At 26.3% G+C, this 17964-nt stretch overlaps 2 protein-coding genes across 3 annotated transcripts in view; one reads left to right on the forward strand and one right to left on the reverse strand.

Moving 5' to 3' along the window:
- Nucleotides 1-995: 995 nt before the first annotated feature.
- Nucleotides 996-5314, reverse strand: LOC135926589 (uncharacterized). The gene is made up of 5 exons (XM_065462515.1): nucleotides 5154-5314; nucleotides 3742-3876; nucleotides 3086-3178; nucleotides 1944-2608; nucleotides 996-1298 (listed from the first exon to the last, which is right to left on the reverse strand). The coding sequence occupies exons 1-5, from the start codon at nucleotides 5272-5274 to the stop codon at nucleotides 1248-1250; spliced, it is 1065 nt and encodes a 354-aa protein (XP_065318587.1). The 5' UTR covers nucleotides 5275-5314; the 3' UTR covers nucleotides 996-1247.
- A 10740-nt stretch (nucleotides 5315-16054) lies between these two features.
- Nucleotides 16055-17964, forward strand: part of LOC135927230 (acetyl-CoA carboxylase-like) — a 47188-nt gene continuing 45278 nt past the window's right edge. For both annotated transcript variants that reach the window (XM_065463185.1, XM_065463186.1), the window contains exons 1-2: nucleotides 16055-16152; nucleotides 16262-16390. In XM_065463185.1, coding sequence (XP_065319257.1) covers nucleotides 16265-16390 — 126 coding nt within the window. In that variant the 5' untranslated portion in view covers nucleotides 16055-16152; nucleotides 16262-16264. The remainder of the gene's footprint in view (nucleotides 16153-16261; nucleotides 16391-17964) is intronic.

Genomic DNA, 17964 nt, shown 5'->3' on the forward strand with positions numbered 1-17964 from the left:
TGAAAATTTTTTTTAAAGGAGTGATGGTGGGTAGGGAGAAGGGGGGTTGCATCCATTGAATATCCTGCTAAGTTGACTCTGTTATCACATAATTTTTTCAAAAAAATTTAAAATTTCATAAATTAATTTAAATTTTTAAATCACCAAAATATTAATCTTTTTGGTGCCCAGTACTATTGTATCCAAAAGACAATCCATTAAAATGCTTAACAGTGAAAAAAAATTCACTTATTTATTATTTTCTTGGGTCGTGAAATGATTATATTATTAATTTTTATAGTTCCTTAATGCCAAATTGGGGGAAACTGTCATAGAGAGAAAAGATGGAACCTAAAAAAAAAAAAATTATAATTAAATGCTAAAATATAAATTCTAAATCTTTAATTAAATATAACGTGAAAACATAACCAAACAAAAATAAAAGAAAAAAATAAAAAATTAATATAAGAAATTTACTTAATTTAGTCATTTAATTACTTATTTATATTATAACATATCTAATCCATATTTTAATCCGCATAATAAGAAAATAAGCAATTTCTGATTAAATCCCTTAGGAAAAAACAATCATAGTAACGGCGAAGCCTTAGAAACTATCATTCAAATCATTTTTAAACAAAATTTTTTGAAAGAAAGCAGATTTTTTATTAAATTAAACATTAAGTGGGTAAAAATGTTTTGTAAAACAAATCTATGAAAAATTAAATATTTTTGAGATGTTCATGCATGAAAAAAAATCTTTGATAAAATGATAAATTATATTTTTAAAATAACAATCTACAAAAATTTTTGATCTAAATATTTTTAATTTTTTTTTTTATAAAAAAACTCAGTTTTAAATAGCGAGTAGGATAATTATATGCTAAAATAAATAAGTTTTGAAGTTAAAAAGAAGAAAATAACAAATCAAATCGCATAATATTTTCTCAATTATATCCTTTTCCTTTTAATATACATTTACATAGTCTCAATTTTATAATACAATAATTTGCATCTATAGACATTTCTTGCGTTTTTCTTGTTTTTATTTTAAAGTACACCTATTAAAATACTTAAAATAATAAGAATCATAATAAATACAAGCGACAATTTAGGGTAGGTAATGAAATTATAAAATATTTCACAAAACATCATATTAAATTAGCAATATATATATACAAATAATCGCGAAAAACTTAAATTATATTCTTTTTATTAAAAATTAGGGTTGTGTTTGTATACTTACTATTATCATATTTACGTAAAGTTTAGGACCTTGCTAAAGTGATAATAATCTTGTTTCCGAAACTATTCCCGACCTAAAAATTTATTTTCAAAAAATATTGAATTTTTATGTTAATCATGAATTTGATATGTTAGCAAATGAGCCTATTCCAAAAACAAATAGAATATTCGGTTCATTTCGAATAATTAAAATCGAATAGTAACGAATACGAATAGTAAACTTCGTTCGATTCTAATAAAATGAATAACTTGATGGAATATTTAAATTATTGGGAATAATTTATATTCAATATCGATAACGTACATCAATTTGACAAGTGACAAGGTGCACATCACTTACAAACTCGTGAAGATCTTTCATGAGTTTGGAACTAATTTTCTGTCAAAATAAAAATGTCCTAACGATATGCAAAACTCTTTGCCTTTTATAGATTAGATTAAAACTTAAGTAATAACTAGATTAATTACGTGTAATTTTTTAATCATAAGTAACTTTTTTTCTGTTTAAAACTGGAGATGGAATATTAAAAGAATTATGTGAATACATTTTCGTAATGAATAATTATTTTATATAATAATTACTAAATTTTATTTACCTAACTAAATATGAATCAGTAAGATTATTTCGATTCTTAGCATTCGTCTTTGAATAGGCTAATTAGCTAATATATGAGCGCAAGCGCAATGTTTAGATATAGTATTTTATAATGATTGCTTACATTTAATTCTAGAACGGCTTGTTTGTCAGTCGCTAAACTATATTCTCGCGAGAATTCGTATCTCAGAGAAACTTCATCTATCGATAACTCATAGCGAGTCATATTCGCATTCTGTTGTCTGTTAAAGTAAACTTGTCGAGATATCAATCTAACAGGCTCTGCTTCAAAAATTCTAGAAATCGAGGGTTTACCATAGACAATCTTTTGCGTTTCAAATTTATTGACAACTTTTTGGATAATTTTCCTGGTATCATTATCGTTTTTTAGTTCATCCTCTTTAAAATATCCGTTTAAATTGTCTATCATTTTAGATAAATGATGCTTGATATCGAAGGCGTGCCATATAGGATTGGGACTCGTGGAAGAATTAGTAACTTCATTTACTGGAATTTCCGCTGGTATATTTTTGTTTTTTTCTTGGCTTATAATAGCGTTGTTAAATATTTCTGAGTTTATTGGACCAAAATCTCCAGAACCCTCAGTGAAAATGGTTGAATCTTTACCAGAACTTTCTTGATAATTGTTTAAACTGACATTCTGCATATCTTTATTCTTGTATATCGTTATTTTTGTAATTTTTATCACCCCCGGATATGATAGTGGATTGGGATTCTTCTTAGCTCGTAGAGCGTTTAAGGATATCAACTTACCGTTCCACGAAAAAGCTTAACGATAAAAATGTTTTTTTTTTAAAAAAAGTGCTTATAAATGAGAGATCTGGCTCGGCCCGTACCCGGCCCGAATCCGGTGAATTGGGTTCGGGCCGGGCCGGGTCGGGTCTTGAAATTTTTTTTAAAATTTATCTTAAATTTATTAATTTTATGTTGAATTTTTTTATGTAAAATAAAAATATCTAACTTTATTTATAGAAACTGGATGCCATATAACATATCTTTTATTTTTAGTAATTATAAAGATGAATTTTTTAAGGGCCGAGCCGGCAATACTTTATTTTAAAAAAATTTTGGACCGGGGCGGGTTTGAAAAATTAGGCCCGATGCAAATCTCTAATATAAATGTATAATGGTATTTTGATAATATAAAGGTATATATTTTTTTTTAATGATATTAAAAACGAGATTTCATTAACATAAACGATATTAATTTTAAAAAAAAATTATTTTAATTTAAAATTAAATTACTTATATTCATATCGATGGTGGTAGGCTTTTCGATGGTCATTAAAAGTTGACAGTCACGAAGGCTCAAAAAGGCTGGGGTATCTTTTTCGAAATCTATCAGTTTTCAATATTCAATATTTAGTCGAAACATATTTTAATGTCATAAATTATCAAAATTATGCCTATTAAACGGTTATAACACTCACTAAAAATCGTTTTTCTTTAGATGTATATATGTCGTAATTTTTAAAGGGATTATGACTATCCGGGATCTTCGCGGGATTTAAAGGGATCCCTTTAAAATTTCAATTTTTTTAAAGGATAAAGAACTATACGGTATCATCACTGGGGCAGAGATTGACCTCCAGTTAAATAAATCTTTTGATTAGCTATCGAATGATACCCTTATACTAGACATATCTTATATCATAAGGCCAAAAAAAAAAACAAAATTAAAAATTAAAAACGCAACGCAACTCGTGGAAAACGCTTTTAAAATAAGATTCCTCTTTATCACGATTAAAACGTGATAATCACGTATTATCCTTCCTTAATTATCAACCCTAATTTTTTAGTTATCTCTTTAAATCCCGCGAAGATCCCCGACAGTCATGATCCCTTTAAAAATTACGACATATATATAAATTTATTGGATTTAAAATTATTATTTGCTAGACTTCCTTCCAAGATAATCGGATTTTGAGGTGATAACTGCAACGCTTGACTAGAAGTTCCTGGAGATTTTCTCGTAATTTTGCACGAATCTTCAGAGGGATAAAATCCCTTTGCATCATTTTTACCCGCATTATTAACTTATTTAAAATTTAAAAAAAAAAAAATTATCATAAATTTATTATTTATTAAAAAACCAATAATTTATGATGAACTAACATATTTCTTAAGATTAGAGATAGAGTTATTATTTTAATAAAAAAAATCTTCCTAGGTTAAATCTGTCGAATCCCAAATTTATGAGAAATTAATTTTGACATCTATATTCACTAAAAAAAAGGCCAAAAAAAAAGTTAAAAATAATAACTTTTAGCCTTTTGTCAATTTTGGGAACATAAATAAATGGAAAACTAAACAAACTCTTATTTTAAATATTTAATAAAATGATGTATTTAGTTTCTAATATAATTTATAAAATATTTTGAAATGTAACAAAAAAAAATATCTAAAAAAATCGAAAAAAACAGCGAAGTAACGAAAAAAAATGAAATAAAAATAAAAGAAATGATCGGAACAAAGCGATTCTCGAAGGAAAAATATTCATATTCAGCGTCAATGTGGCCATTTTTTTCAACTTTAAAATCATTTTTTGAGCGAGTTTAATTTTTTGAATTTAAAGATCCGATTTTACCGTAAATAGAATTCTAATCATGTTTGGAATACCTATCTTACGAATTGCAGACAATTTTGCTGTTTAACCTTTGAGTCATTTATAATTTATATTTTTTTTAAAAAAATGTACGGAAAATTTAATACAAATTATAATTAAATTTTAAAAAGGTTCAACTGAAAAATTATCTGGAAATCCATTAGGGTTAGGTATTCCAAACATGGCGGCACACATTTCCGGAAAAATCCGATCTTGAAATATTGAAAAAAACGTGCTTTTAAAACATATTGAACATATATATATTTTTTAAAAAAAGGCTCTTAGAAATTCTACGAAGCATAATATTAAAACCAATGACGTATATAATACCTAGACTGACGAATGCATTTTTAAGAGTCGTTAAAAAGCAAATCAGCTGAACCCGCCATTTTGGTAACACGTGTAGTAATTATTCTCGTGTTAAAAACTACTATTGAATTGATAACTTGCTTCCTTATTATGTCTCGATGATCCGGTAATTCTTTAATTAAAGTTTGAGTCAGATATAGGAATAAATTAGGCTCTCGTTTAAAATTAGTGTAACCAAGATGGCGTCTCCAGCTGATTTGCATTTGATGTACACTTTCAATGAATGAATCGTCAAGTCTAGGTAATATATATGTTATTGATTTAAAACATGGAAAATATATTTTTAATTTGCAAGATATTATAAATAAAAACATCGATTTTTTTTTGATTTTTTATTACTATTGTTAAATGAATAAATCAACTTTATCTTAGAAATATCTAACGGTTCAGTGCCCACTATCTTAGAATACAAATTAGTGAAAAGTACAAATGCGCTAAATATGAGACAAAGAATTGCCATATGATTTAGTGTCGGAATATATTTTTAAAAAAAAATATACATAAATATTATATTAAAAAATAATTAACGAATTTGATTTTTTTTTTTTTTGAAATTCCAAGTTTATATATAATAGTTTTTTGATTAAATTATTACCAGCTTAAACTAAAATTATAAGGTAATTTATTTTTCTTTCAAATCTTGGAAATATTAGTATAAGGGGGGGGGGGGAATAATTAAAATTTTTAATTATAATAAATATATAATTAGGAGAAATTTTTTTTAAAAGTTTTTTTTGCACAAAAATAAATCGGTGTTTTATTGCACGCAAAATTACATTGTTTTATTTTAAAAAAACTGAAATTTATAAAAAAAAAACAATACGATCTAATAAATTATGAAAATTCTAAAATGAGAATGAGGTAGGTATATTATGATGTCAATTGAGGAATTTGATAAAATTTATAATAAATATTTTTTTTCAAACAATTTGTTAATAAGCTTTATATAAAAAGAATTTTTTACATTATTTAAAAAGTTTTTAAGCTATTTATTATTTTTTTTGTCGTTTAAATGATTCGGGAAAATATTCTCTTAATTTCATTATTAGTCACACATTAACATTTTGCAATTTCGGATAAGGCATCAGCAGGCAAATGATCCAAGACACAATTTTTTTTTTAACTTCCGCCCAAAAAAATATGGGGGGGGCCGAAGATCGAAAAATTTAATATACTTCTTGTATCTATGACACTAGCTTGAGAAGGAAAATTTTTTTTTTTTATTAAGAGTTTAATTTCATTATCTACCAGAAGGACCTTCTATAAGAGGGCGGGGTAGTATGACCCAATATTTTCGTTGTAATAGGGAGAGGGTGTGGTAGATCAAAGGGGAATATTGAGTTAGTAAGGTAATCTTAAATAATATATATTTTTGTTAAATTTTTTCAAAATAATAAAAATAAGTTGTATATTGTTCTACCGTAAATATCCTTCTATCTCTAAGCATAATGACGTCATTATTCAAACCACCTCTAAAAGGTCAACATATGTTATCTTTATCCTTGACCAGTATAAACTACAGATTACAAAATCTTACTAGCTTGATTTAAAGCTCCACCTCTAGTCTGGAATTATAAATCGACTTCTTGGGGCAAGTTCCAGAATTACATCTCGTCCTGAATCTAGCGGGAAGCCTAAAAAAATTTTTGTGAACAATTCTGAGTTTTTATTTCCCCGAGTCTTATCCATTTTAGAGTAAATTAGGAAGAATAGGGAGTAATTAAAACACATTTTAGTTCTTAAGACATTGTAATATGCATATTTACACAATTCTCATAATATATGTACATCTAAATAATTATGTATATGTTCGGGGATTCGTAATCTCTCAATTAATTAACAAGAAATGTATTCTATTTGTAGCATGTGTAGAGTATTTACCCTATAAATTTCAGCCAATTTCAGGCGTAGATATTTTGGTATTTTTCAATTTATGATGAAGAATCCATTCTAAAGTTCGTGGCAAAATTCTTCGAAATTTACAGGTTGGGTACTCTAACACATGCCAAAATACGATTCCTGTAAAATCAGATTTTCAAAATCTAAAAATCGCCCTTATTAAACGATTTCAAATCAAGAGATTCTGAATCCCTCCATATCACCATACGACACAAATATATATATATATATATAATTTGCTCATGTTTAAATCAACTCACCAAGTTTTATTTTGTAAACCAACAAACTGCTCGATAAACCTCGCGGCCCTTCGAATCACAATAGTTTCAAAATGATTGACATCATATTGATGTTCGACATGTATGTATTGTCATAAGATATTATATAAAACTAAATACAAAATCTACGAATCTACATTTAAACTTTACTTGATTAACATTGGGTATTATAAAAGTTACATATATTAGAGTATCAAGAACGCCGCTTGCTTTTACTTTTATTGTCCATATATATATATAAATAATGTAGAAATACACAATTATATCACATATAATTGAATACGTGGTAAAAATTATCCTCTAATAGAATAGATATATTAGAGTTCTAAACTAGGTAACACTCATTTCCATTAAATAGGATATTAAGTTCAAGGGGATTGAGAGCCATTTACTCATTAGTGGCCAGGCAGCACATACCTGTCCGCATAAACGGTTCAAAAGCTGTCATTTAAACGTCTATAGGATGGGATTAAAAAGGGTTGGAGAAAGAAAAAGTCTCCAGAGAAGGACATATATTTAATAACACTTTATGGGCAGGGGGAAGGCCTGGTTTTAATCTTTAAATATCTACGTTAAAATAAGTAGGTTCTATAGATAATAGTAGTGTTGTTAAACGGCTCTTAAGCCGAATTTTAAAAACGGCTAACTCAATATTCCATCCAGAATACTATCACGCAAGCTAGAAGATTTTGTTTGCAGAGGAAACAAAGGTTTTGGACATCTATTAGAGAAATCTCGAGGCTTAGGCAATATTTTTCTGGCTAAAATATTGAGTTAGCCGTTGTTTTTAAAAAACGGTTCAAAACGAGCCGTTTAACAACACTAGATAATAGGCCTATTCAAAAACGAATTCGAATCGAATAGTGCATTATTCATATTCGATTCTTTAAACGAATCGAATAATTTACTATTTGAATTCGTACGAATAATAAAATCTACTATTTGTATTCGATTCAAATTATTCGAATATTTCGAATAATTCGAATTAATTTTTTTAATAAAATAAATAAAAGGAATATTATGATTTATAAATAATTTTAATAAATTATTCTTAAAATTAATTTTTTTTTGAAGAATTTGGTGTAGTCTTTAAAAAATGTCAATTTTATTATTTTTTTTACTAAGGTGTGAATGAAACCTATTATAATGATTAATAAGAGGAGATGTTGTTTTGCATTTACATTTTATAATACTCTTGCAATGATTGCAAGCAGCCTTTTCACTATCTTTAAGGATTTGATATTGATCCCATATGATTGCTCTCTTTTGTGAGGAAATTTTCTCATTTTCAACATCAAGCATAATTTCATCAGAAGCATTCTCCTCTAACATAAATAGGCTAGCTAACAATAATTATTGTAGAAATGTAATATATTTTTATGTACCTCTGGTTTGTGTAATTTTTAATATAATTTATTATGAGATTCAAAAAATAAACTTTTCGTGAGATTCAAAAAATGTGGCAAATAAGAATTTAAATATATGGCAAATAAGAATTTAAATTTTCACCTCAGAAAATTTTAAATTTGTGCTAGAATTTTAATAAACACAAACCCATCACCTGTCCGATTGGCAGGTCAACAAATAGAAATGACAAAAAACAATTTATTAAATATTACGAATAATTCGTTTTATTCGAATAATTCGTTTTATTCGAATCGAATAAATGATTATTCGTATTCAGATAAAACAAATAATTTATTGATCGTATTCGTAATTATTCGAATCAAATCGAATATTCGAATTATTTTTGAATAGGCCTAATAGATAATGATTTTAGTGGGATGAATAGATGGTAGGTCTAATTGTTATTTTGAAGGTATTTACTATATATATGATTAAATAATTAATAACTTTTGTCCATCACAATTTATTTGACCGGAAATACAATTATTTCAATTGATATCATTTTTTTTTATTAAACTATTTGGAACTAATGGTTTAAAATATCTAACGATTCAAATTCAAGCTACATAAATATTGCCCATATTTTGAATCGGCTTATCAAATTTTTGGAGATTCAAAAAAGAAAAAGAAAAAGGCATATATCATTTGAGAGAATTAGTTGGGGTTTTTATTTATATAGGAATTATCTACTTATTTTTTAATGGCATTCGTTCACGGATAGATAGTAATTCTCAATTTAAAGAATTCCAAATGACATCGGATCAATTTTTTTTTTAGTAATATCGGAAAATTTAAATCGCCCTCGAGTTTACAGTAATTGACCATAATTAACCGGTCAAATACACTTTCGCTCATTTCACGAACCGGCCAACCCGGTTTTTAATAAAGAAATGAAAATGAATGACGGATCAATATAATAAACGATAGACATATTTTTGGAATCTTCAATACAAAACTCTTTTTTTAGTGATAATGTGGTTTTCATTATTTTTTAAGATAAGATGATAGGTCACCATATTATATAATACATTCATGCATAGACTGAAGGATGATTAATTCATTAAAAATGCATTTTGAAGCGTGGTTGAATCTAAATAGGCTCGTAACACGCCATATTGGTTTCCCCTATAATTCTTTTATTTATAAATAAAGTTTTATTTTATTTAAAAAAATAATGAAACTTTCGTAAAAATTTTAATATAAATTCTATATGTAAATCCAAAAATAACCCTCACCATAATAATTTGTTAATGATATATGTTAAAATTGTTGAATAATATAAATTATAATGTGTTTATTCGTATTCTATTATTTATTTTTAGTTTTATAAATCGTAACTGTATTATTCGTATTATATCTTTATTTTAGTTTTACTTTCAAATTATATTTTCATTTTAGTTTTACTTTTAAGTTAACCTTTTTATATTTATTCAAATATCATTTTTGTAAAAAGATATATATATATGTTACAAAAAAGAGAAATAAAACAGATTTAAAAAAAATAATAGTTTTACTTTTCTTCATGTTGCCCCGGTTGAGGAAGAATGGCAAAAAAAATTCGCCACTATGTAATGCATTTTTTTAAATTTTTTTTTTAAAAAATTTTTCTCTTCCATATTTTCTTATGGTGAGATGTTATACGCAACTCTACCACGAATCAATGATCTAATAGCTAAACTTTCAGAAGGAAAGAAATTTACTAAGATTGAGTTTAAAAATGTTTTTTTACAGGTCCCGATTGATAAAAGTTGCAGAAATATTTTAACTATATCTACGCACAAGAGATATTACCAATTTACTAGACTTCCTTTTGGGCTCAAGACCTCATCTGCAATCTTCCAACAGATCATGGTCCAAATCTTCGGTGACATGGAAGTCGTCATATTTTATATTGATGATTTACTTATAACTGGGAAAAACGATGAAGCCCACCTTAATAACATAAAAAAAGTGTTTGAATATCATCGTTTGAGCTAGTACCTAACATCAACAAAAGTATGTTCTTTAAAAATAAAGTGAGGTTCCTGGGTCATGATATTGACGTCAAGGGGATTCATGCCAATCATGACAAAATTGAAGCAATAATTAATATGCCAAAACCAAAATCAGCTGCTGAATTATTGAACAATTTTGCAGAAATAGCCGAGCCTCTATATAAAATCGTCAACAAAAAAAAAATGGGCTTGGAACTTAGAACACTCTAGAAGTTTTAATGATCTTAAGAAGTTGATTAGTCTTCCACCTGCTTTGACATATTTTAACCCTGAATTACCTATAGGGATAGCCACTGACGCATCTAAATGTGGTTTAGGAGCTGTATTATTTCATACTGAAAAAGACGGTAAGAAGTTGATTAGTCTTCCACCTGCTTTGACATATTTTAACCCTGAATTACCTATAGGGATAGCCACTGACGCATCTAAATGTGGTTTAGGAGCTGTATTATTTCATACTGAAAAAGACGGTAAAGAAAAACCTATAGCTTTCGCGTCAAGAACTTTATTAAAATCCGAAATGAATTATATCAATATTGAGCGTGAGGCTCTCGCTATTATGTTTGCTATAAAGAGGTTCCAGGAATACTTAATCGGCACGAAATTTACAATTATTACTGACCATAATTCTCTTGTTCACATCTTTACCAAAGGTCTTAAGGAAAATAGTACCATGTCCTTAAAACTCCAGAAGTGGAATATAACATTAGGAGGATATGATTTTAATATAAAGTATAAAGCCGGTAAATATAATGTTGTTCTTGATTGTCTCTCGAGATTGCGACAAGAATGTCATGATGAAGCTGTTGAAAATATTACCATAATAAATGACTATGGGGATTTATCTATCAATTTTAATCAAATTTGTGATGAAACCTTGAAAGATATTGAATTAAAACAAGTCATAAATGATATTAAGAACGACAGGCCTATAAAGAACAATATCTATAAAAACATTGAATCGGAATTAAGTATAACTAAGGATTGTCTTCAGGGGCTTCGCTAGCCTTTACAATCTCAGGGGGCTCAGCTAAAAAAAAATTTATGGGGGGGGGGGGCGATTTCTAAAAATAATATTTTTTAATACAAAATCTATTTATTACAGTATAAAATATTTTCGATTGCTGATATAAAAAAATTTTGCGTAAATAATTACAAGTGATAAAAAAGGTTAATTAATTCATACATATGCCTCAATTGATAATGGTTTTTAAAAACCACATAAGGAAATATAATTCTAGCAAATTACATTGACAAAATGTCATGACACTCACGATGATAACCCATATCAGAATTTATTATGTTAGATAAATTGATAAAACAAAGACAGTAAAATTCTTTAGAAGAAATTATGCAAATATATTGAAGTTTTGAGTTATTTACACGGCAAGGATGCCATATTAGAAATGAAACATTATTTAACTATAAAATAAGAACCAGAGTGTTATGATGAAAGTAATTAATATTTTATATATTATTGTCGCACCACCTCTAGTTGGTTTATTATATCTTAAAATAATAATAGATTGTAACGATATTAAAAATATATTAAATTCTCAAAACTGTTTTTCAAAGAAGAAAAAAATAGCTTTCCTAAAAACACGTAAAAAAAGAGAAGAAAAGATATCTAATTTATTACATTCATTGTGGGATGAATAATAAGAAGTTTAATTTTAATAACATATTTAATAAATAGAAATAATTGAATGCAAATTGTAACTTATATTTATTATCAAAAGCATTATTATTAAGATTTTAAAATTAAACTGTAATATATTATATAAATGTCAAATATGTCTGTAAAGATGGCATTTTACCTAATATTTTATAAATAATAATATATTATAAAGGATTATAAACTATTTATCTACTTACTTTTTATAAATAAATATCTTATACTCATTTGGATTTGGACCTTGAAGATAATTTTAGAAAGATACATGATAATTAAAAGTCAAAATATAGTTGATTAGTGATTTTGAACTCGGCTAATTTTCAATTAAAAAATGATTATATTTATTTAATTAAGGTTATATAATAATTTAAATAATAAAAGTCAATTAAGCTTCAATTGTTAATTCTAATTTAATATTTAGTGAGTGATATTGATATATTTTTAACACAGAATTTGATTCCAAGTTGACAGAGTGAACATATAATTTATATGTAAAATCTAATCTAATAATTAAAATCGTATTCATTTAATAAAAATTTAGATAGTTTTATTAATTTTTAATAAAATTAAATCTATATATTACTTAATAGAATTATAGAAGAAATCATTCAGGGGGAAATTAAAAAATTTTATTTTTAGTTCAAGGAGATATTAAGGAGCAATTAAAAAAAAATTTTGCTTCAGGGGGCTATTCAAATTTTTCAGAGGGCTCGAGCGCCTGCGCGCCCCCTCCTAGCGACGCCACTGATTGTCTTTACAAAAGCAACAAAATCATAATTCCGTTTTCTATGAAGAAAAATGTACTACAGTCATTACATGAAGGTCACTTGGGAGCAGGAAAAATCAAATCCTTAGCCAAAGATTACATGTGAGGGTCTGGTATAAATAATGACATAGAAATGAAAGTGAAAAGTTGTGACGATTGTAACGAATATTATGACAATCCTAAAAAGATACAAAAACCATAGGTTTCGGCAACCAAACCGTTTGAAAGGATTCACATAGATTATGTGGGTCCGTTCTTCACAAGGAATTGGTTGATAATAGTCGATACCTACAGCAAATTTTTAATTATTGTTCCTGTTAAAAATATTACGACCGATAATTTTTAAAACTATTTCGTTATATGGAATACCTGAAACTATAGTTATTGATAACGGCACTAACTTCTCAAGTAATGATTTTGAAAATTTTTGCAATGATTATGGTATCAAACATGTGCTCACGTCTGCTTATCACCAGCAATGGCCAGGTAGAACGCATGGTGAGAACGTTCAAAACACATATGAAAAGGAATAACAAAATTGACTTAGACATCGCACTTGACAAATTTTTATTTAATTACAGAAATACGCTTAATGATACTACAGGAGTTACACCTTCTAAGAGAATGTTCAATCCAGATATTAAAGTTAAATGGGACTTATTAAAACCGTTGGAGAGAAAAAAATAAACGTTACTTTACCACGAAATAGAACTTTTAACGTAGATTTTGTTTGGTACAAAGTACAAGGTGATGACAAATGGTGTAAAGGCATAGTCACACACAATGAAAGTGACATGATGTTCCAAATTAAGACAGATAAAGGTATTTTGAGGAGACACTTAGATCAATTAAGATTGAGAAACTGTTTTAACACACTTATTAATTATGACTCTAAGGATTCTTTTAAGGGGGGAAGTGTGGACAAAAATATAAAAATTACTGATACACCGATTTATAGACCAGTGCGAATTAAAACCTTCTTATTAAGACTACATAACTTAAAATATAAAAATAAATTAAATATTAAAATGCATAAAGTAAAGTAAATATTAAATACACTAAAACGCAAATGAAAACGCTGAAAAAATTATATAACAATCTTATTGATTTATCATTTCTCATTTATTTTTATATATCTAACTTGATGAACTATTATTTCTCATTATTCGTAACTTACTGATGATAATAACAATTTTGAAAATTGATAATAATAACGACTGAGTACACATAACAAATTCACGATTTATAAAGATAACTTACGATAAGGATATCAAGCTTACGATTTAAACATACCAACGTGCAAAATCAATTTAAACAAACCAACGATTGGGACAAGCCAACGATTACTATGACTTATGAAGCAACTTGATGGTAAAAACGTTAAAACACTTGGACAACGAACTAATTATGACAGCTTAATTAAACTTATGAGAAGGCTTCTTTAGAAGAAGGAGAATGTTGAATAATATAAATTATAATGTGTTATTCGTATTCTATCTTTATTTTAGTTTTATAAATAGTAACTGTGTTATTCATATTATGTCTTTATTTTAGTCGTAACGTATATTTTTCATATTATATCTTTATTTTAATTTTACTTTCAAATTATATTTTCATTTTAAAAAATAATAGTTTTACTTTTCTTCAAAAATAATGAATCATCTGTCTAGTCTATTATTTATCATTCTAAGATACTAACTAAAACTAAAACATTCAAATTCAGGATAAAAATTTCAAAATTTATTATCTTCTTTACAAGTTGTCAGTATATTGTGAAATTTAACAGGGAGTTAATAAGAATGACCCGTCATCTTAAGCGCTAAATAAGCTTTTTTTCTGGTAAATATGTAATGTGATTTAGTTTCTCGATATGTAAATCATCTTTATTCCTTTACTATTTCTAGCAAGACGACTGGGAGCTTGAAAATCGAAATCTGTCAAAAAATCCTTTTTTTCAATCAGAGCGACTAAAAAAAAAATTAATTCGGGTTGCATTAAAAATTTCAACCTTTTCAAGTCCAAAAAATCCAATTTGGTTAATTTTTAAAAACATCCTTTTTAATATAATGGCTAAAATAATATTATGCAAAATTCGAGATTTGGCAAATAAAAAGCCAAACATTTCTCCCATCCCTGAGCACTCCAGGCTTGCATAATATTATATTGGGTAAATCTCAATCGGCCACTTTCTAAAAGTCGCCCAAATTGGTTTTGTAACAAGGCTAGTCTCTGGTTTTATTGTTAGTTAAAAATATTACAACATACAAAAATTATATATAGCCTTTTTGATCGCTAACTTTTTAAACCCCATAATGTCCTTTTCTAATCCTAAATGGATATAATAAGAGAGGGGAGTGTCTATAAGAATAAAATCAAAACTATGCAAAAGTTGTATTATATGGCCAAAAAAATAAAATTTTTATTGCCACAGTCATGTAGTTCTTATTTTTAAGATTGGGGATAATTTTTAGTCGTACAAATTTTTCATAGCCAATTTTCTAACTATTTTACATAATACATCAAATGGAAAAAGAGTAAAAAAAGAAGATCTTTTATCACTATAAAAATTTGAATTCTTGAGAAAATTCCTAATCCAAGATTTTATGTGAACAAGACACTCAGTTTATTTTTCAAGCCCTGCACATGTTTTTATTTGTTATATCAAATAATATATGTTATATTATTTATGTGTATCATAGAAACCTTGAAAATATGAGCAGCAAACGAATGTTAACAAGCCAGATATCATACGAATTTAAAATTTATAAACAATTGGCCTTACCCAGAGTTTGTAAAAAAATAAAGATTTTTTATGCAGAAGATGCAGGATTTTAAAATTGTTTTATGGTCCAATCCGATATAACACCGGCTTAGAGTATATTTATATTTTATCTGTTCTATGATGCAATAATTCTTTTCCTTTTTGTTACAATTATAAAATAATTGAATCTATTTTAATTTTAAGATGGCTTGTTTAACGGATAGTGGGAAGGCTTTACCTTAGATTTGATATAGAATTATATAAAAATATCGGGCTTCATCTCCATGAAGATATCCCTAACCCACCCCGACTCCTCGACCACACAGATCCAAAGAACGATCTTTACAAGGTCTCATTTTTCCATATTAAAATTTTAAATGGCAATTTCGAGAAATATCATATGCTTTTCAATTTATTGTATACCTTTGGGAATTTTAAAATCTCTTATAAAATTTAACGTGTTTTAAAAAATAAATCAGTCCACTTTTTGCCAATATTTTAGATGCCATTCAATTCTAATAAATTCTCTATTAAATATAATAATTGATTCCAGAAGATGTAAATTTATGGACTTTTTCAAATTAATAATATATATATATATATATTTTTGAAATTTTATATTCAATTAACTATCAATTTAAGACTTAAAATATATTTTTTTTAATAGAGTATGGCTGCATTAAATGGACTTGATACATCTATATCAAATTCAAATTCTCACAAATTTGGGAGTTTAACCTTAACAAATCCTGAAGAATTTGTCATAAGATTTGGTGGAACAACTCTAATCAAAAAGGTTAAATATGATATTTTTTACTCTTATACAATACACTTTCTTAGTATTCCTAAATTTTTATCCACATATTTTAGTTTAATATGCTGTTGACACCTAAGAATGTTCTATATTTTGAAAAATTCAATATTATTTTATATGCCTATTACTGGATAATTTATGAAATTTATATTAAGATATCTAAAAATAATATTTTGAAGTTTAAAATATTGATATTATAGTTGAAATAAAATGTATTACACACAAGTTTTTGCTAAATATTTTAGCAGCTCAGGGTTTAAATAAATTCTACAGGCCTTCAATGTACCTATATCTAAAAAAAATCATTAAATAGGCAGTTTATTTTATTAAATTGACAATATTTTTGCCATTCATTATGGTAAAATAAATTATTTGTGATAAATGACCAAATCTGGTAATATTAGGCCCCTTCATAAGCAAATACTTTTAATGTATTTGATTTTGTCTTTTTTATTAACAATAAAATGGCATCTGATATAAGTTGTTTTTTAAATAGTATATTAAGCAATCATTTTAAAACAAAAAGAAACATAATCTCAAATAAAGTATTAGATTAATTGTCATTATTTGATCTAAATATATTAATTTATATTTCTGTTGATAAATTAAAATAAAATTTGAATTTAAGGAAATTTATTAATATGACCAATATATTATTATTAAAATTTTTTTTATAATTTTCACATATATTTATTGATAATATTATAAACAATCCAAGTTATTTATTACACAGTTATCTGGAATGCCATTTAAATATAATTTTCATTATTTATAAGTTATAGCAGCATCAATAGATTTTCTCTCTTTATCCCTTTTTTTCATAATTGCATATCTTAATTAACTATCATAAAACATGAATTATATATATTTTGTAATTCCAATCATAACATATAAAAAAATAAAATTCCTTGTGTTCTAATGTATTACCCCCTATATTTTTTAAAAAATTTGAAGTTCTGCTTGACTTATATACAAGGAAAGAGATAATGATTGGTAAAAAGCATAATTTGCTAATTTAGAATATTTTTTCTTTTTGGCCATATCAACTGGATTAGAATTTACATTTTTTTTGGAAATGAAGACACCCATGTGAAGTCCCAAATTAAGGATTTTCCTAAAGACCAAAGTACAGAATTTAAACCACCAGGCATGGCCATCATTTGATTATAAATTAGCAGTCTCCAAGATGTTTGGTATTTTTGTAAGAGTTTGATTAAATACTGAATTAATTGCTTCATAGCTTGCATCTCTGCTTTGACTATTCATTTAAAATTGTATACATTGCTTACACTTTTTTATGTTATTACATTTGTTAATATAAATATTATAATAAAAATACATAAATTTATCTGGCGAATAATATTTTAGTGAAGTAATCTATTATATATATATATTTTTTTAAATTTTACATAAATCACATATTAAACCATATAACATAGATAAAAAAATTAAAAATGATATTTAAAAATAAAATATGAGATAAAATTAGAAAAATTTATGTAAACTAATTTTGCGTAGATATAAATATCCATTAGGATCGTTGGATAGCTCTATAA

Source organism: Gordionus sp. m RMFG-2023, chromosome 3 (genome assembly GCF_954871325.1).
Source record: "Gordionus sp. m RMFG-2023 chromosome 3, tfGorSpeb1-WG-v2, whole genome shotgun sequence".
NCBI classification, from domain to species: Eukaryota; Metazoa; Nematomorpha; class Gordioida; order Chordodea; family Parachordodidae; genus Gordionus; species Gordionus sp. m RMFG-2023.